At 47.5% G+C, this 26,525-nt stretch overlaps 2 protein-coding genes across 2 annotated transcripts; one reads left to right on the forward strand and one right to left on the reverse strand.

Moving 5' to 3' along the window:
• The first annotated feature begins 1,295 nt into the window (after nt 1-1,295).
• SMIM17 (small integral membrane protein 17) lies at nt 1,296-19,895 on the forward strand. Its single transcript, XM_064367360.1, has 5 exons — nt 1,296-1,335; nt 10,278-10,546; nt 12,368-12,444; nt 16,758-16,919; nt 18,091-19,895. The coding sequence occupies exons 2-5, from the start codon at nt 10,378-10,380 to the stop codon at nt 18,199-18,201; spliced, it is 519 nt and encodes a 172-aa protein (XP_064223430.1). The 5' UTR covers nt 1,296-1,335; nt 10,278-10,377; the 3' UTR covers nt 18,202-19,895.
• ZNF835 (zinc finger protein 835) lies at nt 17,825-23,638 on the reverse strand. The gene is given in 3 exon segments (XM_012465249.2): nt 17,825-20,867; nt 20,870-22,434; nt 23,518-23,638. Coding segments are annotated over 3 exon segments (1,770 nt in total). The 5' UTR covers nt 23,609-23,638; the 3' UTR covers nt 17,825-20,753.
• Nucleotides 23,639-26,525: the final 2,887 nt, after the last annotated feature.

Below are 26,525 nucleotides of genomic sequence, written 5' to 3' on the forward strand. Positions count from 1 at the left end.
TTTAAAAATTAGCCAGTTGTGGTGGCAAATGCCTGCAGTTCCAGCTACTCAGGAGGCTGACGCAGAAACATCACTTGAGCCCAGGAGTTCAAGGCTGCTGTGAGCTATGATCACACTATTGCACTCCAGCCTGGGTAACAGAGTGAGACCCTGTCTTAAAGAGCAAGCGAGAGAGAGAGAGAGAGAGAGAGAGAGAGAGAGAGAGAGGGCACGCACCAAGGAAGGGCATCTTAAATAAGATCCCAAAAGCAAAAGTTATAAAATTTTAAAAAATGATATCTTGGATTTTTATTAAAATTCAAAACTTCAGGCACTGTGTAAACACAATAAAAACAGAAGGGACAGGCCAGGAGAAAATACTCGCCACAGATAGAGTAACAGGCAAAGGATTAATGTCCAGAATATAAAAAGAATGCCCATTAATCAGTAAGTAAAAGCTACATAAACAAATAAAGCAATGTGGTGATAAACAGGTAATTCACAGATGAGAGAATAAGTCTGTTCAACAAACTTGAGTTTGCTTTCATCACTAGTAATCAGGGGAGTGTAGCTAAGACTACACAAGGACACCGTTTTCCCTCTACCTATGGCTTTGTCGAAATTTTTTAAAATTTAATGTAGCCTCCATGAGAACAACTTGGCTGTAGTCACTGCATTGTAAATTTGAACAATGATCATTGCTAATAATAGCAGCCATTAGGTACTTTTTTAAGAATTGTAAGTATATTACTTATTATTGTTATTATTGTTTTACGTTCCCAGCAATCCTGGGACTTGTTAACCGTAATTATTCCCACTTAACAGAACGAGCAACTGAGGCACAGAAGTTTTTAGTGACACACCCGAGTGCTAACTAGTAACAAGTGGCAAAGCCAGCCGCTGGCCCCAGGCGGTCGGGCCTCAGGGTCCCCGGACTGTTACACCCTGTCCCAGCTTCTTCCCCTTTCCGCCCACCCAGGACCCCCGTTTGCAGACTGGAGAACCCTGGGGGCGGGGAGGGGCGCGTGCAAAGCCGTTGGCCTTGGGGCGTGTGTCAGAACATAACCTACGTGTCCATCAGCTGGGGATGGACCCGCACGGTACCACACCCCCTTGCAACCGCGCACGCCGCTGGAGGGGCGTGTGGCCCCTCCGCTCCCTTCCCCACGCCCCTCCAGGTGCAGGCTTCACGGGAGCGGAGAAGGGGAGGAGGCCGCCCACGCTCCCCAATTCCCCCACCTCCCACCTCCCACCTCCCACCTCCACGCACCACCCCCCTGCAGCCTCCGCGTCTGCGCAGCCGCATTCAGTGCGGCGCCAGCTCTGCAGAGCCCGGACAGGGTCTGGTTGGGGAGGGTGAGTCCTTCGAGGGACCCCCGCGAGCGGGAAGGAGGTGGAGAAAAGGGGCTGGGGGCGCGGGCGGCGATCGGGGATGCGCGCGCGAGTGTGAACGCGCAGAGCGTGTTTGTGCCTGGGTGGGGCTGAGGGGCAGAGGCACTCCAGGTATGGGGTCCGCGGAGGGAGCGTCTCCAAACCCGTCTGTCTGTCCGGTGGGAGAGGGCTGGAGTCTGTCGGGGCCGGTCTACTTCTCCGCAACGGCGGTCTGGGTCCCGGTTGGGGGGTTGCAGGGTGAATTTCAGCCTCCGAACCAGGAGGGGAGGACGCACCTGCCCTGAGTGCCCATTGATGGTCTGTGTAACCTCGTGGGGCGCCGCCGGCACGTGCGCTCGTCTCGCGGGGGGCCAGTGTGGATGCTCGCTGCCCCTGGGTGTTGAGCGCACCTGCCCGCGGGTGCACCTGTGCGCGCTCGCGCTTTGTGTCCGTCTGAGCCCCTATGTACCACCCTGCAACGATAGGAGCGCAGGCTCTGGGGTCGCAGGTGCAGCAGCCCCGCCCCCACTCCTCTGAGCTGTGTGCCTTTCATCAAGGGATGTCCCTGTCTGTGAAATGGAAACATAATAGTATCTGTAGCGAGAAGTATGGCGAGCTTTATGTGAGAAAAAGGGTTTCTGGTGCTCAGCAGGGCTGGTCGCAGGAGCGCTCCAGGAAACTGCCGATACTGTTACTGCTTTGATGGTTGTTGCTGGTTGTCGTTGTTGTGACTGCGTCTCCGTTTTCCCAGGGGATGACTTGTTTGCTATTTCACCAAGAACACTGAGGCTGTGGGGTGTGAATCCCCTCCCCTCAACACGCCTCTACCTCATCCTCTTTCCTTCCTCCTTGACTCACTGCGGATCCAGTTTCTCCTGACCTTGACCTGATGGTTCTCGTCTTTCTCATCTGTCACCCCACTTGCCTGTATTTTCTCCTTTCCCATGCCTTCCCCTCCCCTCAACCTAGATCCGTGATTAACTATGTCTTATATTAAAAACAAAGCAAAACTCCAAAGCAATAAACAAAGCAGAACTCCCTAATGGTACTCTCTAACACTCTTTTCCATGAAGGTCCCATAGGAATCTTCTTCCCCTGAAAAATGTCTAGGCAGCCTGCTCTCCTCACCCCCAACAGACTGCCCAGCCCACACTGAGGCTGAAAATTGGCAGCCCCAGGGTCTAACTCGGCCCCACAACCTGTACTATTTGACTAAATGTCCCTTCCTGTTGTAATAATGGAGAGAGTTAGAAGAAATGCGCCAAGCACTGAGTTCTAAATTAAGAGTCCTTTTCATTGAGAGATGGCTAACGCTCAAAGTTCTCTCGGCCCCGAGGAAGGGGTTTGATTTTCCTTTATACCTTGATTTAGGTAGGGGAGGGGATCCCTAGCTGAAGCGGAATTTTACAGAGGCAGAACAGGCAAATTAGCTAGTAACCAGCGGGGGGGAGGTTCCCAGGATTGTTGGTTGCTAAGGGTATTTCCAAACAGTTAGGGGGCTTTAAAAAGAGTTATACACAATAGCAGGTGTGCTTTTCAAGCAGGATGCAGTTACACTGGTTATATGGTAGGATAAGCACAGAGTCAGCGTGACGTAAGCGCAGCGTCAGTGTGGCCCAGTTATGCACCCAAAGGGGCTGTGGTAGGGCGGGGGAAGCTAGGTTGGAGTTTACAGCTAAGATGGAGTCAGTGATGCTAGCCCATAAACACGGGAAATAATTACTGACATCATGAAATGCAGAAGATGCCATTTGAAAATATAGATTTCCAGTCTTCTTTTGGGGAATTAGAAGAGGGGTGACATCAGTCCCAGGGGTTCGCCCTGCAAACATTTGCTCTGCAAACATTAGCTGAGTTGTGTGGTGAAGCTTCTTCAGACAGGAGACCTGATCGCTCTTTTGCCGCACTCCCCACCACCCCCATCGTCTCTCCCCATGCCATACATCCACTGCCATTGCTTCATGTGCTCCTTACAATAGAGAGTACTTGTCTGCACCTATATTTAGTTTTCATTTGTAGAAAAGTGACAGTAAAAGAGTGCTCTTGATTGATTCATTGACTGATTTCCAAGGCAGAGTCTTGCTCTGACACCCAGGCTGGAGTGCAGTGGCATGATCACAGCTCACTGAAGCCTCGAACTCCCAGACTCAAAGGATCCTCCCAGTAACTGGGACTACAGGCTCGTGACACCACAGCTGGCTAATTTTTTAATTTTTTTTTGTAGAGACCAGGTCTCACTCAGGCTGGCCTCAAACTCCTGGGCTCAAGCAACCGTCCCACCTTGGTCTCCCAAAGTGCTGGGATTACAGGTGTGAGCCACCTTGCCTGGCTGATTTATTTGTTAATTCATGTCGTTTCCTATCCCGTTTGTGTTACCTGCTGAGCCTCTGGAGGCCTGTGAGTTCCAATCCTCGATCCTGGGGTTTCTGTCTGCTGGAATGCTGGGTCTGTGCTCTCTTTGGTCCTGTCTGCTCACTTATCTTTCTCCTCCAAGAGAATGTGAGCTGTTGAGGGTGTCAAATCCATCTTCAAATGCCCGATACTCAGCACAGTTCTGCCCCAAAGTTCTGGCTGAGAAATGGTTGGGGAAAGTTGTATTCAGTCAAGCACTCATGGGTGGCGAATACCCACAGGGTCCCTCAAAAGGTGATGTGGAACTCAGGCCTGATGAGTGGGAGGCTTTCTAGAAGCCTATGCAGGAAGGACAAGCTGAGGCTGGGATGGAGGACCCTTTGCTTCCTCCATTCACCAGATACTTACACTGCGTATTAAATCGTGTGTCTCAGTGGAGACAGCAGCTTTATGAGGTAGCTGTCACTGTTATCACCTCCCCATTTTACAGATGAGCAAACTGAAGCTTGGAGAGGTTAAAGTGACCTGCCCCAGGTAACACGGGAAATATGTGGCAGAACTGAAATTCACACCTGTGCTGTCATCTCAACGCCTGGCTTTTAACTACTCAGCCATGCACGCAGCAGTTAGCATTTTATTGATGGCTGTCATTCTTTCCCCACCATGCTGAGTATTTTCTCTGTTTAGCAACACTTGTACTAGCAAACATTTACCTACTATTTTTTAAATTACCTCTTTTTTCTTCTAACAATTTTATTATTATTATTAATTATTATTATTATTGAGACAGTTTCACTTTTGTTGCCCAGGCTGGAGTGCAGTGGCACAATCTTGGCTTACTGCAACCTCCGCCTCCCAGCTTCAAGCAATTCTCCTGCCTCAGCCTCCCGAATAGCTGAGATTACAGGCATGTGCCACCATGCCCAGCTAATATTTGAATTTTTAGTAGAGACAGGGTTTCACCATGTTGGCTGGGCTAGTTTGGACTCCTGACCTCAGGTGATCCGCCCGCCTCGGCCTCCCAAAGTGCTGGGATTACAGGAGTGAACCACCGCACCTGGCCTAGTTTTCTTTTTTAAGTGAAGTGAGATCTAAAAAAAGACAGAGTGATGTGCACAAAGTGTACAGTTGGGTGAAGGTACAGCTCAATAAATTTGTGCAAAAGTAATCCCCCATGTGACCACCACTAAGAAAGATAGAGGACATTTCCAGCAACCCCAGAAAGCTCCTCATAGCCTTTCTCACGTCTGCCAACCCAGCATAACCACTGTTCTGACTTCCACTGAGATCAATTCATTTTTACCTATTCCAGATATCTTTTAATCTCAGTAAAATCACATATATGTACTCTTTGTATGTCTTTTTTCACTTAGTAATATATACATAGACACATTATGTACTTATATGTTGATAATATAAACAAATTTATATTTTTATACTTATGTGTATTATATTTATGGTATGAATATATTATATGTTTAACTATATTTATATTATAAAATCGTTTCTATAATTTTATGTTTATATTATATTTATAATATATTTGTAATATTATATTTATAATATAAATTATATTTATAGCATATTTATATTTAAATTATAAAAATGTACATAAACATTTGAAAATTTATATTTATATTATAAATGCATTTATTTTATATATTTATAAGTATATATTTATAAAAAATAATTATATACTAAAATATATGTGCATATTTAAATATACATATTATATTCACCCATGTTGCTGCCTGTATCGTTTTGTTGACCTTTCTCATTACTGAGCTGTACTTCCCTGTATGCGTAAACTGCAATTTATGTCTGTATTATCCTTTTGAGAAACACCTGGTGTTTTAAAATTTGTATTATGCCTATGAGTGCTTCTGACTATGCATATAAACCACTCTGTTCTTATGAATTGTTATTAATACAGCAGGCATCAACATTCACATACACGTGTGTGTGGACATAGGTTCTCGTTGCTCCTAAGTGTCTGGGGGTGGAATCGCTGGGTCCCAGGGTGCACCACTGTTCAACTTTCCTAGATGTTGCCAAATAGTTTTCCAAAGTGGTTGAACCAACAGACACACCCACCAGCACGCATGTGTCAGCCTGCTTTAAAACTTGACCTCAGTGGATTTCAAAGGCAAACGTTGTATCACCGTTGCAAAGGGAAAGCCAGTATCGCTTTTAATGTTCATGTGTTACTGAAGGTTAGCTCTGGGCTGGCTGCTTTGCCCGCCTGGCCTGAAGCTGCTCTCCCTTTGTTAGGAAGGAAGCTCAGCCATAGAGATGCTAAAAGCATAGGGGCACTCAATGAAAACTTTCTCCTTGAGGTAATGGGGAGGGTTGCAGAGGCTGAAGCAGGAGACGCTTTCTCTTATTCCTGGAATTGAGTGTCACGGAGCCCTGGCTGTGCCTGGGATCTCCACCTGGGCTGACTGGGAGGTGAGAGCATGCAGGGGTGGGCGTGCTCACTCCTGGGCACTGAGAATCTCTTAACTAGAGGGGACGTGAGGAGGGTGAAGCTGGTGGGGGGCAGTGGGGAGCCAGATCAGTGAGTGAAGGGCTGAGTGGACCCCTAGGAGGCAGGGTGAACACAGTGGAAGTCACTCTATCCGGAGGAACAAAAACGCAGACGGGACAGGGGCTGGGCAGCAGGCAGGAGGGCAGAACATTTTCTGAGGCAAGGGAAGGAGGCCTTGGCCATGGCTTGGATGTGGCGGGTGAGGGGTGAGGTGGGGGCAAGTCGAAGATGAGTCCTGTAGAGACTGTTGGGAGGACGGTGGAGTCCTGGCCAAGAGTGGGGTACCCAGGAGGAGGGAGTGCCGTGGGTGGGACAGTGGGCAGAGGGGACTGGGGAAATGATGAGCTTGAATTTGGGTCCTAGGGACCTGTGAGACACCCCACTCCAAGAAGGAGACATCATAAATGCTAACTGGTGATACAGAAAAAAATAACATATTTTGCATACATATACACACACACACATATTCTATTATGAAAATATTTCAAACATACTCTTCGATATGAGGATAGTGCTATGAAATACCATCTACCAATTTCCCAGATTCAGCAGTTATCATTTTCTTGTGTGCTTTTACTTTGTGGGAGTTTTTTTTTTTTTTTGAGATGGAGTTATGCTCTTGTTACCCAGGCTGCAGTGACATGGCGAGATCTCAGCTCACCGCAACCTCCGCCTTCTGGGTTCAGGCAATTTCTCCTGCCTCAGCCTCCTGAGTAGCTGGGATTACAGGCACGCGCCACCATGCCCAGCTAATTTTTTGTATTTTTAGTAGAGACGGGGTTTCACCTTGTTGACCAGGATGGTCTCGATCTCTTGACCTCATGATCCACCCGCCTCGGCCTCCCAAAGTGCTGGGATTACAGGCGTGAGCCACTGCGCCCGGCTGGGAGTTTTTTTTTTAACTGTGATTTCTGGGATGCATGTGCAGAATGTGCGGGTTTGTTACATAGGTATACATGTGCCATGGTGGTTTGCTGTGTCTATCAACCCGTCATCTAGGTTTAACCCCACATGCATTAGATATTTGTCCTAATGCTCTCCCTCCCCTTCCCTCCACCCCCCGTAGGCCCCAGTGTGTGATGTTCCCTTCCCTGTGTCCATGTGTTCTCATTATTCAACTCCCACTTACGAGTGAGAACATACAGTGTTTGGTTTTCTGTTCCTGTGTTAGTTTACTGAGAATGATGGCTTCCAGCTTCATCCATGTCCCTGCAAAGGACATGAACTCATCCTTTTTTTATGGCTGCATGTGGGAATATTTTAAAGCAAATCTCGGCCATCAGGTTAATTCACCCCTACATACAACCAAAGCACCTCTGAAAACTAGGGTGGACATTTCCCTGTCTCTCCATAAAGCCATCCCCATACCCAACAAAAGTCAGTGATAATTCCTTGGTGTAATCAAATATCCAGTCCATAATCACATTTATTTGGTTTTCTTTAAAAAGTTTTTCTTTTCACAGAAGTTTTTTTTTTTTAATCTGAGATCAAACATCATATTCTCTACATGGTTTTGGTTGTGGAGTCACAAACTTCTTGATCTAGAGTGTCTGCCCCATGGTTTTAAAATTTACATAAACCTAAGCAAAGAGAAAAAGGCTTGCAAAAGCTTTCTATTCACTCCAAGAGAACTTACTCTTTTTTTTTTTAAAGTTACTATTCACAAGAATAGTTTTTGGGTTACACGTACAAAATTGATGATACAATTTCCTAAAACAAGAACGTAGACCAGCTTTAGAGTTTTAAGGCAAAGGGTTATATAATTATAACTTCTTAGAGTTCAGACAGCTTCTTGCAAACAATCACCTGAATTTCAGGTTGACCAGCTATATAGGATAAGGATATTAAAGAATAGTTCATTTAAAATTAGACTTTTGAGGCTGCATGAGGTGGCTCACGTCTGTAATCCCAGCACGTTGGGAGGCCGAGGTGGGGAGATCACTTGAGGTCAGGAGTTCGAGACCAGCCTGGCTATGTGGTGAAACCCCGTCTTTACTAAAAATGCAAAAATTAGCCGGGCATGGTGGTGTGTCTGTAATCCCAGCTACTCAGGAGGCTGAGACTGGAGAATCACTTGAACCCGGGAAGCAGAGGTTGCAGTAAGCTGAGATCCTGTCACTGCACTGCAGTCTGGACAACAGAGTGAAACTGTCTCAAAAAATAAAATAAAATAAAATTAGACTTTTTTTTTTTTTTTTTTTTTTTTTGAGACGGAGTTTCGCTCTTGTTACCCAGAGGCTGGAGTGCAATGGCGTGATCTCGGCTCACCGCAACCTCCGCCTCCTGGGTTCAGGCAATTCTCCTGCCTCAGCCTCCCGAGTAGCTGGGATTACAGGCACGCGCCACCATGCCCAGCTAATTTTTTTATTTTTAGTAGAGACGGGGTTTCACCATGTTGACCAGGATGGTCTCGATCTCTTGACCTCGTGATCCACCCGCCTCGGCCTCCCAAAGTGCTGGGATTACAGGTGTGAGCCACCGATAAAATTAGACTTTTAATCCTCATATGGTGAATACATCATTTTTTATGACACCCAAGGAGAAATTTGGGGCTGCAGGGGCCTGGTGGGAAGACTAGGATTCTTCTCTCTGTAGCTAGAGGGATTCTGGGGGCAACCCTCTCTAAAAACCCCCTCTATATGCTTTGGAATATGGACTATGTGTGAGTGTGAATGTGAGTGTGTGTGAGTGGGAGTGAGTGTATGTGTGAATGTATGTATGTGTGTGTATGTGTTAGTGTAAGTGTATGAGTGTGTATGTGTGTGTGAGCATGTGTATGTGAGTGTGAGCATGTGTGTATGTGACTGGGTGTCTGGTGTGTTTATGTATGTGAGGGTGTATGTGTGTGTGATTGTGAATGCATGCATGTGTGTCTATGAATGTGTGTATGAGTGTGTATGTGACTGTGGGTGTGTATGAGTGTGTGTATGTTGGTCTATGTGTGTGTGGGTATGTGTATGTGTGTGTGTGTGCACCTATTTGTATCTATGTGTATGTGTGGTTATGTGTATATGAGTATGTTGGTATGTGTGTGTAAATGTGAGTGTATGAATGTGTATGAGTGTGTGTGTGTTTGTTAGTGTATGTGTATGAATGTGAGTGTGAGTGTGTATGTGTGTGTTTGTGTATGTGACTGTGTGTCTGGGCATATGTGTGTATGTGTATTTGTATTAGTGTATGTGAATGTGTGTATGTGACTGTGTGTATGTGTATGTGTGTATTTGTGTTAGTGTGAGTGCATGTATGTGACTGTGTATGTGGATATGTGTGTGTGTGTGTGTATGTGTGGGTGTGTTTATGTTTGTATATGTACCTGTGAGTATGTGTGTGTGTATGTGACTGTGTGTCTGTGGGTATGTGTATGTGTGTGTGCATGTTTGTGTGTGTGTATGTGAATATGTGTGTGTATGTGACTGTGTCTGTATGTGTGTGTTAATATTTGTGTGTATATGTGAATGTGTGTGTATATGTGACTGTGTATGTGTGTGTCTTTATGTTTGTATGTGTGTAATGTATGTGTGTGTATGTGACTGTGTCTCTGGGTATGTGTATGTATGTGTGTGTTTATGTTTGGATGTGTGTTATGTATGTGTGTGTATGTGACTGTGTGTCTGTGGATATGTGTGTGTGTTTATGTTTGCATGTGTGCATATGTGAGTGTGTGTGTATGTGACTGTGTGTGTGTGGGTATGTATGTGTGTGTGTTTATGTTTATATGTGTGTATATGTAAGTATGTGTGTGTATATGACTGTGTGTAGGTATGTGTGTGTTTATGTTTGTATGTGTGTATATGTGTGTGTGTGTCTGCGTGTGCCTGCCCATGACAGTCATTCCCTTTCCAGCTTTGTCTCCAGAGCACTCTCTACTGTTTAACATGCTGTATGCTTTATTTGTTCCCTGCCAGTCTCTTTCTCTCCCTACTAGAATGTAAGCCCCAGGAGGACGGGAGTCTCCACTTGATTACTGCTGTATTTCTAATGCTTAGAATCATGCCTTGCACTTGCTGGCCCTCTGTAATGATTAACGGAATGATGAAATGTCCTTCAGTCCTCAGGTTCTGAATCCTGTGCCTGGGGAACCAGAGAGGACCCTGGAGCTGGAGGAGAAAGAGAAGCTTATCTCAGAAGCTCCACCTCCTCCTGGGGCGATGCAGAGTCTCAGGCCTGAGCAGACGCGGGGGCTGCTGGAGCCCGAGAGGACCAAGACACTGCTGCCTCAGGAGAGCCGGGCCTGGGAGAAGCCTCCCCATCCCACCTGCACCAAAGACTGGGAGGTTGTGGAGGTTGGGGCCTCCAGCTGTGACAGTGATGAGAAAGGTGAGATGCAGGGGTCCTTTGGGAGGTGCATAGGTGGAGGGAAAGGAAATGGCAGAGCCTGGGGATAGACTAAACATACACTCCTTCACTCATCCATTCAACAGCTATTCAAGGAGCACTGTGTCAGTCAGCTGTTGCTGTGTAACAGATCATCCCCAAACTTAGTGGCTTAAAGCAACAATCACTTATCAGCTCATGATTCTGAGGGTCAGCAGTTTGGCCTGGCTTCAGGGGACACTTCTGCTGCCTATGCTTGTCTGTGCAGCCTCAGAGAGCTGGTGGGCCCACTGGTCAACCTCAGATGGCTTTACTCCTATGTCTGCTGGTACTGGCTGTTGGCTGGCTTGGCAGTGCTGAGGACAGGGCATATGTCTCCAGCAGGATTTGTCAGGCTTATCCTCATGGGCCTGCTTGCAGGGTTCTCAGGAATGGCTAAGAGAAGGAGCATCCCAGTTTTCAAGCACTGGAAGATTTGAAGAGGAAAATCACATGATCTCATTTGAATTTCAAAAATATTCTTCTAACTCAGTGGATTTCAACTGGGGGCGGTCTTATACCCCACCTCTCCTCCCCAGGTGATTTTTGGCAATGTCTGGAAATGTTTAGGGTTATCCTAATTGTGGAGATGCTGCTGTTGTCTGGTGGGGAGAAGCAGGTAGTGCTGCTGATAAACGTCCTACCATGCACGGGACGGACCCCCGCTGCTGATAAACGTCCTGCCATGCACGGGACGGACCCCCGCTGCTGATAAACGTCCTGCCATGCACGGGACGGACCCCCGCTGCTGATAAATGTCCTACCATGCACAGGATGGACCCCACACACACACCCACAAATAATGGTGAGGCTCCAAATGCTGATAGTGCCAAATGTGAGAAACCCTTAGTCCCACTGCATGTGAGGATGGATTGTAGGGCTAGAAGTCAAGAAGGGAAGGAGGCAGGCCAGTTAGGAGACTCCTGCAACAGTCCAAGACAGGTGAGGTAAGTGGAGAGATTTGGGACACCTTTGGGAGAGGGAATCAGTTCTTGCTGATGGATGTGGGGAAGGGGAGGAAAAGCGAGGCATCAAGATCACTCAGGGTTTTGGCTCAAACAGACGGATAAAGGGCAGTGTCATTTGCTGACATCTCAATGGCACCCCAAGGCAGAAAAGGGGCTGAATAGTATACCACTTACTAGGCACTATCTTTTTCTTCTGGGGATGAGCAAGCCTCGGACAGAAGGCATGGATAACAGAGGCCAGCTCTGCTAGTGAGGCTTGGAGCTCCTGGCTGGGGCTAAGGTGCAGGAAGAGTGGAAAATGCCAGGACTTGCCCAGTCTATGCAGCTTAGGGATGAGAGCGATGCTAAGGTTCTGACTGTGGGGACATGTCTCCACTAGTGTCTGTTCTTCGGAAGCTGGGGAAGCCTCCATCACCCTGGTTTACTTCTGCGGCTTTTTCTTCTGCTCCTTCACCCAGTTCTTGCTGGGGGCCTGTAGAGAGTGAACTCTTTTACCTACTGGACAGGTAAGGGAGGGAAGACTCAGGTGGCAGGGCACATCAGGAGGCGTAGTTGAAGTTTTCCAGGTAGTTATACACAGAATTCAGGTCTCTCATTCTCTCAGCCCCACCTAAACCACATAGGCATGTGTGTGTGTGTGGGGTGTGTGTGTGTGTGTGTGTATGTGTGTATGTGAGAGAGAGAGACTGGAGGTGAAGAGACAGAGAGAAGGCGGCTATTGGTAGAAAAGGGACAAGATGCCAGGGGGAAGAGCCCACCCCCACCGCCTGGCCACTCACTCACGGCTCCTTTTTCCTCCACTCCCACCCTCACCCAGACCTGCCTTCTCAAGAGACTGGGCTTTCCCAGGAGTGGAGCTCGGTGGAGGAAGATGACGAATCAGAGAGCTCCCAGGTACATTGGGGGGTTTGCTCTTTTTCCACAAATGTCCCACTCTATAGATCTCAGTAGTTTGTCACTTTTGCATTCTCAGCTTGGAATTTACCTGCCCCATAGAAATCTCAAGAGATCTCTTGTGGGAAATCAGATCTCTTGTGTCTGATCTCTATGGTGATCAGACGCAGACTGGAGGGTCTCCATGTAGTGTGTGTGACTCAGTTCACACCTACCCTCCAACACTTTCTTCACAAATCCATCCATCCTGCATCCACCTCTGTATTTCATCTTCTGTCCCCTTATTCATCAACCCTCCCTTCCACCCACCCTCTTACCTTTCCAATCACTCATCCATTCATTTGTCCACCTCTCAAACATCTACCAGCCATTCATTCATCTGTCCAGTCATTCATCCACCCAAACTTTTATTCACCTACTCATTTGTATACCCATCCATTCATTTGTTCATCTACCCATCCATCCATCCATCCATCCGTCCATGCATGCATGTATCAACCCGTCCCTATACCTCAGCTGTCTATCCACTTATCCATCCATCCATAAGCCCTCTTTTCTACCCATGCTCCCACCTTTCCATTCACCCGTCCATTCACCCATCCATTCACCCATCCATTCATTCATCTACCCATTGAGCATTCATCAACCATTAATCTGTCCACTCATTTATTTACCCAACCTTTCATCCCCTATGCATCCATATGGCCATTCCATCCATCTATCATCCATCCATCCATTCATTTATCCACATATCCAGTTACCCATATACCTACTCATTCACCCTTTTATCCACATTACATCAATCCATCTGTTCAATCCACCCACCTACATACCCATCCCCTATCCACCCATCTGTCCACCCACCCATTCATCCCTCTACTCCTGTTGGCTGTGGTGAGGGTATGGCTAGCGTGTGTCCACCCATATACCCACTCACTCATTCATCCATCTGTATCTATTCACACATCCAGTCCTAAGACCACCTATCAACCCATTCACCCATCCACCCACTACTCCATTTATCCAACCACAGACTGAGTTTTAATCCATATACTGTGAGTAAAACCAAACAGAATTCTCAAACACATTCCTTTCACTCGAAGACCAAACGTTTTCTTTTTTGAGGGATAAAACATCAATATAAGGAAACCAGTGTTTCTTTCATTTACACATTCATCTCATACATGAGACACATCACATAATTACCCTCAGTGAGCACAGGAGAGTCCCATCCATCCCCCAATCATATCAGGAATCTAACTCTGGCTGGCTCAAGCCAGAAAAGGGATTTATTGACTCGTGGTGCAGGGGTAAGGGCGAGGGGCACAAACCGGCCAACAAACCTGATAGTGTAGAGATAGGCGCTGGGCACAGTGGCGTAGGCCAAAGGAAGAAGTTAACTGCATGCCAGGAGTTTATTCTTGGATATCCCAGAGACGAGGACACACCAGACCTGGGGTTTTAGGGATAGTAGGAATTTCACAGGCATAGCAGCGAAGGAAACAGCATATGCACAGGCAGGGTGGCATAGCAAGGCACGTTTGGGAGACATTGAAGTTGAGGGCAGAACAGTGGGAGGTTTGGGTGAAAATATGACTGGGATGACATTATTCATTCATTGCACATCTATTTCTTGAGCACTTACTCAGTACCAAGCGGTGTTCAATGCACAGAGTGTACAATAGTTAAGCCAGAAATGGCCCCTGCCTTCATGGAGCTCACAGTCACCGAGGTAGACAGATGACAATTGAAAGAAGCAGCTAAAATATGAATTATGCTGAATGGTGATGACTGCTATGGAGAAAGATAAAACAGGGAGAGGGTTTGAGAGTAGGAGTTGGGGCTGGGGGTTGCTATTTTAAGAAGGGTATCTAGGAAAGTCTCCACTGAGAGGGAACTATTGAGTGACGACCTGGAGGAGGTGGGGACTGAGACTGGCAGATGTCTAGGGGGAGGGTCTCTGTGCAGAAGACACAGCAAGTGCAAAGGTCCTGAGGTACAGATGTGCCAGGTACATTTGGGGAACACCAGGAAGGGTAGTGGTCATTTCATTGTGCATGTTACAAGCTTGATACTTTTTTTTTTTTTTTTTTTGAGACGGAGTCTCACTCTGTCACCCAGGCTGGAGTGCAGTGGCGCGGTCTTGGCTCGTTGCAATTTCCGCCTCCTGGGTTCAAGCGATTCTCCTGCCTCAGCCTCCCAAGTACCTGGGATTACAGGCACACACTATCATGTCTGGCTAATTTTTTGTATTTTTAGTAGAGACGGGGTTTCACCGTGCTAGCCAGGATGGTCTCGATCTCCTGACCTTGTGATGCACCTGCCTTGGCCTCCCAAAGTGCTGGGATTACAGGCGTGAGCCGCTGCACCCAGCTGCTTGATGCCATTGTAAGCACATCTTATTATAACTCACCTAGTAACTCGACACTCATTAACCCTCACGATTAACTCACGATTCCTGTGAGATGGTTAGCATGGTTTCCCCCTTTACAGATGAGGAAACTGAGGCAGAGAGAAACCAAATGGCTTGCTTCAGGTCCCACAGTGAGTGGGTAGCAGAGCTGGCATGGAATTTGGGCTTGGAGGGAGGACAGGGGCTGAGGCAGCATGGCTGTGGGAACGGGACCCAGGGCGTGTGGAGTTGGGGACCCAATGACATTTCCAAACCTGTGAGGCATGAAAGGTGAAGGAACGGGGGTAAGCCCGGGGCAACACCCAAATTCTGGTGTGGGGACAGGGCAGAGGGAGGTTCTGGCCCCCAGAATAGGGATCACGAAGAAAGTCTGGAAGAAGTGACAAGGTCAATTTTACACATGTTGATTGGGAGAGGCCTCTGTGACGTCATCCATTCACTCATCCACTCATTCGCCAGTTGTAATTCATTGAACCAGCATCGATGGAGCACATACCAGGGGGCTCACAGGGGAGGGCCTCTCATTGGCAGGCCCTGGGTCAGGTTTCTGCACAGACAGACCCTCCTTCCAAAAAACAAAGAGGAGTGGGCTGTCTGAACCAGAGGCCTTCAACGACAGTTACAGCCCTCGACACGGGCTGGGAGCTGGACTTTGTGCTCTATTTACCTTGGTTTATTTGGTCCTCTTATCAGTCCTTAATGTAGGACCTGTCATCCCATTTTACAGATGGGAAAACTAAGGCCCAGAGAGGTTACGTGACTTTCCCTAGTCACACAACGTGTAAACAGCAGAGCTAGGATTTGAACCCAGCATGTCTCTTAACCACGAGGTGTCCTGCCTGTTTGGGGCTTGATCTTCCCGAGAGAGAGGACTGGGACAGAGATGAAGTCCTCTCCCTGTTCTACTAGTCACTATACCTCCTGTGGAGAGGAGTGAGTGAAAGAGTGGAAGAATGAAAAAGAGTTATTTCCAAGAATGCAGAAGTTCCCAGTCTGCGGGCCCAGAGGAAAGCAAGCAAACAGGGGAAAACGGTCCTGTCATTCCCGTTCCGTAAAATGCAAGCATATGTCACACCAGCAAATCTTATCTAAGTGCACAAGATTTTAAAAAGATCAATGCCCGGAAATAACCCCTGGTAAAAGTTGCTGTAACAGGCCAAATTCATCCACAGTGTGAAAAATGGGGTAGTGTTTACCTTTGAAGCGGAGGATTTGTGGGGTTGATAATGATCTGCTTCTTGTTTGGGGTGCTAGTTCCATGAGGCGTTCACCTTCTGAAGTTGCCTCAGGCTGTACACCTAGGATGTGTGCAACCTTCTCTTCATACATTCTCCTTTAACAGAATGTTTCAAGAAGCTGACCGGGCACGGTGGCTCATGCCTGTAATCCTAGCACTTTGGGAGGCAGAGGCAGGCAGATCGCTTAAGGTCATGAGTTCGAGACCAGCCTGCGTCACATGGCAAAACCCCATTTCTACTAAAAATACAAAAATTAGCTGGGCATGGTGGCGCTACAGAAGGAAATGCTACAATGAACGTTTGTTGAGTTGGCTCAATTTTATGGATGGATTATGAGGAACTTTATAAAAATTCACATTCTCTGGTCCTCCTGAGATGCAGTGAACCAGAAAATCCAAGGAGGAGCCCAAGATATTTGAAAAACTCTCCCAACAACTTTTGGTACTCTGCCAGGTTTGGGAAGTGCTTAAGCGGGTCAGTGTCTCTAGTGGGTCATTTATCTGGTTGTAAAGGAAGATTAGAAATGAGGTGTCACCCAGAGGGAATCAGCAGGCTAGAGGGAGGAATTGTTTTCCAAAGATTAGCAATGTGAATTCCATCAATATTTATAATACACTTTAACAACTCCTAGCATGTCTCCTTCCGTTCTTCTTCTTTCACAGGGTTGTTTTCAGTGTTCGCCATTGCCTAACTTTCCAGATAATCCACTGTGTCACGTACATTCACCAAACTTCCTCGATATTTTAAGAGCAATTGCACTAAATTCATCATTAATTTGGAAAATTGTCATTGTTAAACATTTTGTCTTCTCATCTTTCATCATGGTATGTTTTCTCATTTATTAGCTCATTCAACAGATATTTACAGAGCTCACGGTCTGTTCCGGGCACTGGGAGTACAGTAGAAAACAAAGCAAAGGCTTGCCCTCGTGGTGCTTAGTGTCATTGGAGGAAGAAACCATAAACGTATCTAGCATGTCAGGTGGTGATAAGCGCATGGGGGAGAAAGGCAAGAAGCATGCATAGTGCAGGGTCTTTGTTGGGAAGGGGTTGTGGAGGGCATGCTGGTTTACATAGATGGCGAGGGAAGGGTTTTCTAAGGACGTAACAGAGAAAGCTTTAAGGGTATCTGGAGGAAGGACATTCCAGGGAGAAGAACTCGTAACTGCAAAGGCTTGGGCGTGACTGTGGCTGGAACAGAGAAAGGCAAGGAATGACATCCACTTTAGAAGAAGGACTGTGACCGACCCATGGAGAAGGAATTGGGTGGGATTATCAAGATAAGAAACTGAATTCTGTAGAAAGAGTACAGGATAGATGACAGTGGCTTTGACCAGGGTGGTGGTAGTGAAGGGAAGGGCAATGGTCAGATTCTGGAGGTTTTGAAGATAAAGCCAACAGTATTTGCTGATGTCTTAAATGTGGGTGATGACAGAAAGAGCGGAGTCAGGGATGTCACAGTTGAAGGTCTGGAGGGGCCTGAAGGGGTAATGTAAGGAAAACAAACAAATATTCTAATGTCCCCCCACCATTAGAATATATTTTTTAGAATTTTTTTTTGGTGGGGGAACATTAGATATTTGTTTGGGGACGTGTGAAGTTTAAGATGTCCATCAGATATCCAATTGGAGACGGCAAATAGGCAGCGAGATGTACAGTTGGGACAACAAATACACATACATATGCACACACACATATCTCTGGAGGGGGTGGAGTCATTAGAGCATAGATGGTATGTCGAAACTGAGATTTAATATACCAATGAGATTTTCAAACTGTCATCCCATCATTGTGACATTTCCTCTGATAGAGAATAGACCCATTACATTCTTCTGTTTATTTTATATCTAGTTACTCAGTTGTACAGTTTTAAATTCAAACAGCTTTTCTTTTGATATGACATTTCATTTCCAGTCATATAATTCTATTTTCCTACAAGTAACAATGGCGGCCCCTTCCTTTCCAATATTTATCCTTTTCCTTTTTTCTGTTTCAGGGCTTTGTGGAGTGGTCAAAAGCTCCACAACAAACAACCATAGTCTTGGTAGTGTGCGTGCTTTTTTTGTTCCTGGTTTTAACGGGGATGCCTATGATGTTTCACATTTAACTACAATGGTGGCTGTTGTTCTAAAGGTTTAATTTAATGAAATAGATGCCCTGTCATGTTAAGGAAGTGGGCTAAAAATCAGAAATGGATGTTGAATATTTTCAAATGCCTTTCAAACATCCTTTGAGATGATTTAAAAAATATTTTTGGTGTGAGTTTTCACATACTTTATTTCCATGAAATGAAGACATCATTGATTGTAACACATTATTTTGTATACCATGGAGAAAGAAAAATGCTAATTATTCGTAAGATGCCATCGACTGGAAGATAACTCCTGACTTTGAGAAGATGAAAACATGTGCAACTGAAGATCGGTGACCTCTGGTACATTTCCTAACATCAAACCAACTTTGCATTCTTAAGGTTGTGGTGCACCAGTCCTTTCATACTCTAAATTCTATTTATTGATATTTTATGTAGGATTTTTGCCTCTATCTTCATATGTGAGATTGGTGCTATCTTTGTGAAGTTTGATTATCATGGTTAAGCTTGCCTCATAGAAAGACTTGGATAACTTTTACCTTTTCTATGCTTCTAAATAGTTTCTGTAGCTTGAAAAGTATCAGACCCTTGACATTTTAAAAGAATTCATTGTTATGAGGTCATAGAGCCATGGAGAGAGCATTTCAGCTAATTCTTGGGCAGCTTTCTCAGTTATTTCCAATGTTATCAATTTATTAATACTTTTAACCTCTTGCATTTATTTTGGTGATTTATAGAGTTCTTTTATCCTCTAGAAAATTTTTCATTCCATAGAGTGGTTTCATATTATTAGCTTAATTATGCATACTGTTTTTATAATTAAAATGTTCCCTTTATTTTGTTCTATCCCCTCTATCCTGTCAACTTCTGTTTGTGGTTTATTCATTATTAGATTTGTTGAAGATTTATCTGGTTTACTATGTTTTTCCAAAGAACCAGCATTAGGATTCATTTATATCTGTTATTTCTTTTATTTGTAATTTGTTTTCCTTTAATATGTGTTGTGTTTATTTTTTATTGTTTTTCTTCTTTGTCTCCCTTATGTTGAATATTTGATTTATATTCTTCATATTTTTTATAATAGTATACCTATTAATACAAATGTACTTCTGGATATAGCCTTAGCCACAGCTCAATGTTTGATTATTCATTTTTGTTTAGGTTGTCTAAATATTACATTGTAGTGTTTCTAAATAATACTTTGAAAATCAGTGATTTGGTTTCTTGGTTTAAAAATAATAGTTTTTTTTTCTTGTTTTACTGCACTGTGAACACAGAATGTGATCTAAAATACATCTGCTTCCAAAACTTTTTAAAAAGCTTTTAGTGTGGCCTAGAACATACCCACTTTTCGTAATTGTTTCATGAACATTTAAGATGAATATATATTCTCTGTCTGTAGAACTGAAAACTCTACATGCCTGTTAATTAACTCAGTATCATCAATTATATTCTTCAGATTCATGTGTTATCTAATTTTGGCCTACTGTATTCATTAAAAACCAATAAGATTATGTGAAAATCTGCTAGTACAATTATTTTTGCCAATAAATGTTTATAATCTATGCTTTATGTACTCAACAGCTGTGTAATTCGATGCATATAAGTGCAGCATTGTTATGTCCTTGACAATTAAATAATATATGTAAAACACCAAGCACAGAGCCAGGCAGATAGTAGGCACTCAATAAATGTTAATTAAAACCTGATTCTGAATCCTTTGTTAAATAAAAAATGATTGTCTCCCATCAATTTAATCTTCTGCCTTAAATTTTACTTGTCTAATACTGGTTGATATTACCATCCTACTCTTTTAAAAAATTCTCTGTGTATATGAGGTTGTCTAGAGAAATTAACAGGGCAAAGTATGGGATTATTATTTCTCCATTCCTCGCTCAGGCTTATTGCCTGCAACAAGCAACCAGCCCTTAAAAGAAAGGAAAACAGACCAGGCGCAGCAGCTCACACCTATATCCCCAGCACTTTGGGAGGCCGAGATGGGCGGATCACAAGGTCGAAAGTTGGAGACCAGCCTGACCAATATGGTGGAATCCTGTCTCTACTAAAAACACAAAAATTAGCAGAGTGTAGTGGTGGGAGGTGTACTTGGGAGGTTGCTTGAACCCGGGAGGCGGAGGCTGCAGTGTCTGGAGACCGCTCCACTGCACTCCAGCCTGGGTGACAGAGGGAGATTCTGTCGAAAGAAAGAAAGAAAAAAGAAAAGAATAGGAAGAAGGAAGGAAGGGGGAAAGAAAGAGAAAGAAAAAAGAAAAGAAAAGAGAAAAAGCCAGCCACAGGCGTTTCTGCAGATCTACCTGCCTGTGCCCCATTTAAAATTTTGCACCAGGGAGACTGCGGGGAGTCTGGCAGACGTGGGATACAGTCCCAGCCATATGTTTTCCCCACTGCGTGCCCTCAGGCAAGTTAACAAGCTTCTCTGAGCCTCGGTTTCCTCACCGGAAGCGTCGGGGATAACAGGGTATCTCACCCATAGCATTGTGAGGTTGGAAACGGGGCGAGCACTTAGTGGCGCGCCTGGCGTACGCGGCCCCAGTTAACCTCAGCTTTTAATCTTCTGCTGGTCCGTGCGGGTCTCTGCCAGGGCACCCCTGTTCACAGGCTTCCCCTCCCTGTGAGCGCGCAGGCGTTGAGTCAGGTGTGGGAGCTGGGCAAAGGCGTCCCCGCACTGGCCGCGCGAGGAGGGCTTCTTGTCCGCATCATGCGTCCTCTGGTGTCGAATGAGCGCCGAGGAGAAGCTGAAGGCCTTCCCGCAGCCGCCGCACTCGTAGGGCTTCTCCCCGGTGTGCACGATGTGGTGCTGGATGAGGTAGGCGCGGTTGCCGAAGGCCTTGCCGCACTGGTGGCAGGCGTAGGGCCGCTCGCCCGTGTGCGTGCGCAGGTGCAGGGTGAGCGACGAGGCCTGGCTGAAGGCCTTGCCGCACTCGCTGCACCTGTAGGGCCGCTCCCCGGTGTGGATCTTCTGGTGCTCGATGAGGGAGGACACGTGGCTGAAGGCGGCCCCGCACTGCAGGCACTTGTAGGGCCGCTCCCCGCTGTGCACGAGGTGGTGCTGGAGGAGGTGGGAGCGGTTGCCGAAGCGCTTGCCGCAGTCCCGGCAGCTGTAGGGCCGCTCTCCGGTGTGCGTGCGCTGGTGCTGCGCCAGGTGCGACACCTGGGTGAAGGCCTTGGCGCACCGGCCGCACGCGTAGGGCTTCTCGCCGGTGTGGATTCGCCGGTGCTCGGCCAGCGAAGAGCTCTGGCTGAAGGGCGCGCCGCAGTCCGGGCACGCGTAGGGCTTCTCGCCGGTGTGCACGCGCCGGTGCTGCGTCAGGTGAGCGATCTGCGAGAAGGCCTTGGCGCACTGGCCGCAGCGGTAGGGCCTCTCCGCGGTGTGGATGCGCTGGTGGCGGATGAGCGCCGAGGAGAAGCGGAAGGCCTTGGCGCACTCGGCGCACTCGTAGGGCTTCTCGCCGGTGTGGATGCGCTGGTGCTCGATCAGGGACGAGCGGTTGCGGAACGCCTTGGCGCACCGGGCGCACTCATAGGGCCGCTCGCCCGTGTGCACGCGCAGGTGCTGGGTCAGGTGCGTGGGGCGCGCAAAGGCCTTGCCGCAGTCGGCGCAGCGGTGCGGCTTCTCGCCCGTGTGCGTGCGCCAGTGGGACGCCAGGTAGGAGCTCTGGCTGAAGGCCTTGCCGCACTCGGGGCACGCGTAGGGCTTCTCGCCCGTGTGCGTGCGTTGGTGCAGGGTCAGGTGCACGCTCTGGCTGAAGGCCTTGCCGCACTGGGGGCACACAAACGGCTTCTCCCCGGTGTGGGTTCTCTGGTGCAGGATGAACGCGGAACAGTAGCTGAAGGCCTTCCCGCAGTCCTCGCATTTCCACGGCTTTCTCGGGCCGCCGCCTTTCTCCGGCGGGCGGCTATCAGAAGGCTTCCGCTTCTGGCTCTTCCCGGGCGCGCTGCACCTGCCAGGCCTGCTGTCGCCGGGGACGCTGGCTTGGGTAGCAGTAGGACTCAATGTGGTTCTTGGGATTAGGCGTAATTCGTCGCGTTCCTGGGCGCCGTCCCCTGCAGGGTCTCCCTTGTAGGCCATGGCCCCTGGCTCTGGACAGCCTTCCTGGTTTTCCTGCGCGTCCTCAAGCCTGCCCTTGCGTTTCCAGTTTCCATCCAACTCCGTACCCTCGAGGGCGACGCTCAAGAGTCCCTCCATCCTTGATCCCTGAGCTGCTGTCTCGATCTCACATCTCTTCTCTAGGTCAGAAAGAAAAAAGGTGAAAAAAAAAGATTGTCACTTGTCCTGAGCTGGAAAAATGGCTAACAGATGAACTGGGAAGGACTTAGAATGGGGTTCCTGGACCTCTATGCCAAAGACATTTTGGGTCTGATAATTTGGTGTGGTGGGACCCGTCCTGTGTGTTGTGAGAAATTGAGCAGTATCCCTTGTCTCTCCACACTGGATGCCAGGGACACCACCCCCCAACCCCCAAGTTGTAACGATGAAAAACGTCTCCAGGCCGGACATGGTGGCTCACACCTGTAACCCCAGCACCTTGGGAGGCCAAGGAAGGTGGTTGCTTGATCCCAGGAGTTGAGACCAGCAAACTGTTGCACACACCACCTGCTCCACCCAGGCCGGCCATCTCCAGGACACACACACAGGAGAAGCCTGGACACATGCAGTCACGCTTGGTGGGCAGAGCTCCAGCACGGCCAAAGCCCACGTGTGCAGCGTCTCCATCATGTGCAGATGCACACACTTCAGGCAGCATGGCACTCTACAGGCTCACACACACCCAGGTCACCCGTCATTGTGCGGGCAGTCACATGCACCTAGTCAGCCTACACGGTGGCACCCCCAGACATGCACACGTGGGATCACACACTTCATGTCCAGGAGAAATTTCAGACTTGCCCAAAGTCAGTCACACATGTGTGTGGGACACGCTGTGATACGCAGACACTGCTTCACATACACGAGCACATAACACACCAATAAAATGCCACATGCCCTTATATACAGTCACACACCTGCCTGGGTTGGCACCGCCAAGTGAGCAGGTGCAGACACAGTGACACTCGGGAACGGGCTCACAGGCAGTCACACACCTGCACAGGCTGGCTCCGCCGAGTGAGCACGTGCAGACACAGTGAGGGGCTGGCACCCCGAGGGAGCAGGTGCAGACGCAGTGACACGCAGGGACGGTGCTCAGACGGAGTCACACACCTGCACGGGCTGGTACTGAGTGAGCAGATGCAGACACAGTGACACTCGGGGACGGGCTCACAGGCGGTCACACACCTGCACGAACACGCGCGCACGCGCACACTACACACCGTTGCTCTCGCCTTCCGGGATCACCTCCGAACGCGCTGGCCTCCGATCACCTCCGAACGCGCTACTCAGTCTTGGGTCCTCCTGGGCCATCGCAGACCCTGAGCCTCCTTCCTCAGAGGAGAGAAGGTCAACACTTCTGCTGCGGAGGAGGAGCCAGCGCGCCAGGCTCGGGCGGACTGCGCCTGCGCATCGGTCCTGCCTGACTCTTAGGAACTACAACTCCCAGGGGGCGCTGCGCGCTGGCCGGCACCGCGACTAAGGCTTGCAGAGCCTGGGTCATCAAAACTACAACTCCCAGAAGGCTAAGCGTCTGCCCGCCTGGGTCCGCAGGGCCTTTATCCCTGGAGACCCAAAGAGGGCCGGGCGGCTGCCCAGAGCCCTGCCCACCACAGCCTTAGTGCAGGGCGGTGGGCGCAGCCAGTAACTCAGGCGTGGGACTTTTTTCTTGCTCAGAGGATGAAGCTGAGCCCATAGGCTTAGAAAGAAGGAACGTGAGGCCGGGCGCGGTGACTCACGCTTGTAATCCCAGCACTTTGCGAGGCCTACAAGGGCGGATCACCTGAGGTCAAGAGTTCGAGACCAGCCTGGCCATCATGGTGAAACCCCATCTCTACCAAAATTGCAAAACATTAGCCGGGCGTGACGCGCCTGTAATCCCAGCTACTCGAGAGGCTGAAGCAGGAGAATCACTTGAACCCGGGAAGCGAAGTTGCAGTGAGCTGAGATCGTGCCGCTGCACTTCAGCCTGGGTGAAAACGAGAGACTCCGTCTCAAAAAGAGAAAGAAGAAGAAGAAAGAAGGAACCTGAGGTTCAGACAGGCTAAGTCCCTTACTGCAGGATGCACAATCTAGAAAGGCGGGTGCTGGAGTTTGCAACCCACACTTTTGTTTTGGTCTCAGGTAGTTGATGTCATTGCAGTCTATGGCAAATCCATTGGCATAGGTAAATAATTTCATTTTACTTTTCAGTTTTATTTTTTAGAAACAGAGGCTCGCTTTGTTGCACAGACTAGAATGCAGTGGTACAATCACGGCTCACTGCAACCTCGACCTCCCCAGTTTTAGCGATTCTCCCATTTCAGTCTCCCAAGTAGCTGAGACCACAGGCATGTGCCACTACACCCGGCTAATTTTTTTAACTTTTATTTTTTTGTAGAGATGAGGTCTCACTATGTTGCCCAGGCTAGTCTCGAACTCCAATCCTTCCACCTCGGTCTTAAATAATTTTAATATTAATAGTTGACATGCACGTGGTATTTGCTATTGGCCAGCAATATTTTAAGTTGCCTTCTCTGAAGAAATTCTGTTAGCTTTCCTAAATTGTTCCCTTAGAAAAATGGCCATGAGATCATTTTTAGATAATTAGAAAAATGGGCATGAGATCATTTTTAGATAATTGGGAAAGCAGAGAAATGTGTGAACATAGAATGGGAAGAAAAATGCATTTCACCAAACCAACATGCCATTGATTGTGAGATACCACATGACTTTATGTAGCTCCAAGGCTACCCTTACACCATGACCCATGCTTTCTTCACAGTTCATATTTTATTTATATGTAGACCTCAACAGGCATTGTGCGTTTTCCTCTTCCTTCTGGAAGCTTCATGAGAGGAGACATTTTCCTCAAAGGATGGACAACAGAAACAGCTCTGTTGGAAATAGATGCTTGGGGGTGCTGCAAAGAAAAATTAGCACCGAGACAAAGGATTTTTTAGCAACGCAATTTTTACTTCCTGGACTGCAGGAAGGGTACTCTGGGTAGTCATCGTGCCACAAGAGTACAAGGAACAAAGGAGAACACACACATTTATCCCTTATGCATTTGAGGGCGTCTTTCCTGCTGTATCTGATCTTGGAGATCAGATGGTTGGAACCAGATCTCACAATCTAAACTAAAACCCGATTGGCTAATAACTTAAAACTTTTCTAAACAGGTAAAAGCAATGGAGAGCTGGGACGTGCCTGTGAGCATGTCCAGCACAGATATCTTGGTTAAAGTACAACGACATAGGCCGGGCGTGATGGCTCACGCCTGTAATCCTAGCACTTTGGGAGGCCGAGGTGGGTGGATCACGAGGTTAAGAGATCGAGACCATCCTCGCTAACATGGTGAAACCCTGTCTATACTAAAAATACAAAAATTAGCTGGGTGGGGTGGCGTGCGCCTGTAGTCCCAGCTACTCGGGAGGCTGAGGCAGAATTGCTTGAACCCGGGAGGTGGAGGTTGCAGTGAGCCGAGATCGTGCCATTGCACTGCAGCCTGGAGACAGAGCGAGACTCCGTCTCAAAAAAAAAAAAAGTACAAAGACATGGAATGTACTACATGCCTGTAAGGACGGCATGTCCAACAGTTACATAGGATAGGGCTTAACAAAGAGCTACTAGATGAGAAAATACCAAATATTTGTTAACAATAAAAAAAAAGAAAAAGAAAAAGCAAAGAGCTAGTAGCACACTTATTCTTTAACAAGAAAGGAAACTTTAAAAAGGGACTTTCCTACTTCCTACATTCTCAAATATTCATTTCCTTTAAATATGGCTTTTAAGACAATTTTCTTTAGAAAACCACATTTACCTGTTGGGGGGTTATTTATTCCCCCCCTCCCAAATATATATTGGAATCCTAACCCCCATACCTCAGAATGTGACTTTATTTGGAGGTAGGTTCTTTACAGAGGTAACGAAGTTAAAATGAGTAAATAGGGTGGGCTGTAACCCAATATGACAGCTGTTCTTCTGAGAAGGGTGAATTTGCACGCAGAGACGCGCGTAGAGAGAGCCTGTGTGAAGAGGCACAGGGAGAAGGCCGCTGTCTGCGAGCCAAGGAGAGAGGCCTGGAGCAAATTCATCTTCACGGCTCTCAGAAGGAACCAACCCTGCCTACACCCTGATTTCAGATTTCCAGCCTCCAGAACTGTGAGACGATACACGTCTGTTGCTGCAGCCACAGGTTGGCGATGCTTTGTGATAGTCACCTTCGCACCTCTTTACATCCCCAGCACGC

This window comes from Aotus nancymaae, unplaced genomic scaffold (genome assembly GCF_030222135.1).
Source record: "Aotus nancymaae isolate 86718 unplaced genomic scaffold, 86718_ANA_hifiasm-v0.15.2.pri h1tg000069l, whole genome shotgun sequence".
Taxonomy (NCBI): Eukaryota; Metazoa; Chordata; class Mammalia; order Primates; family Aotidae; genus Aotus; species Aotus nancymaae.

Coding starts and splice junctions, on each gene's coding strand:
- SMIM17 (XM_064367360.1), top strand. CDS start 10,378: ATGCAGAGTCTCAGGCCTGAGCAGACGCGGGGGCTGCTGGAGCCCGAG. Junction 10,547..12,367: donor CTGTGACAGTGATGAGAAAG/GTGAGATGCAGG, acceptor ACCCTCACCCAG/ACCTGCCTTCTCAAGAGACT. Junction 12,445..16,757: donor ACGAATCAGAGAGCTCCCAG/GTACATTGGGGG, acceptor CTTCTTTCACAG/GGTTGTTTTCAGTGTTCGCC.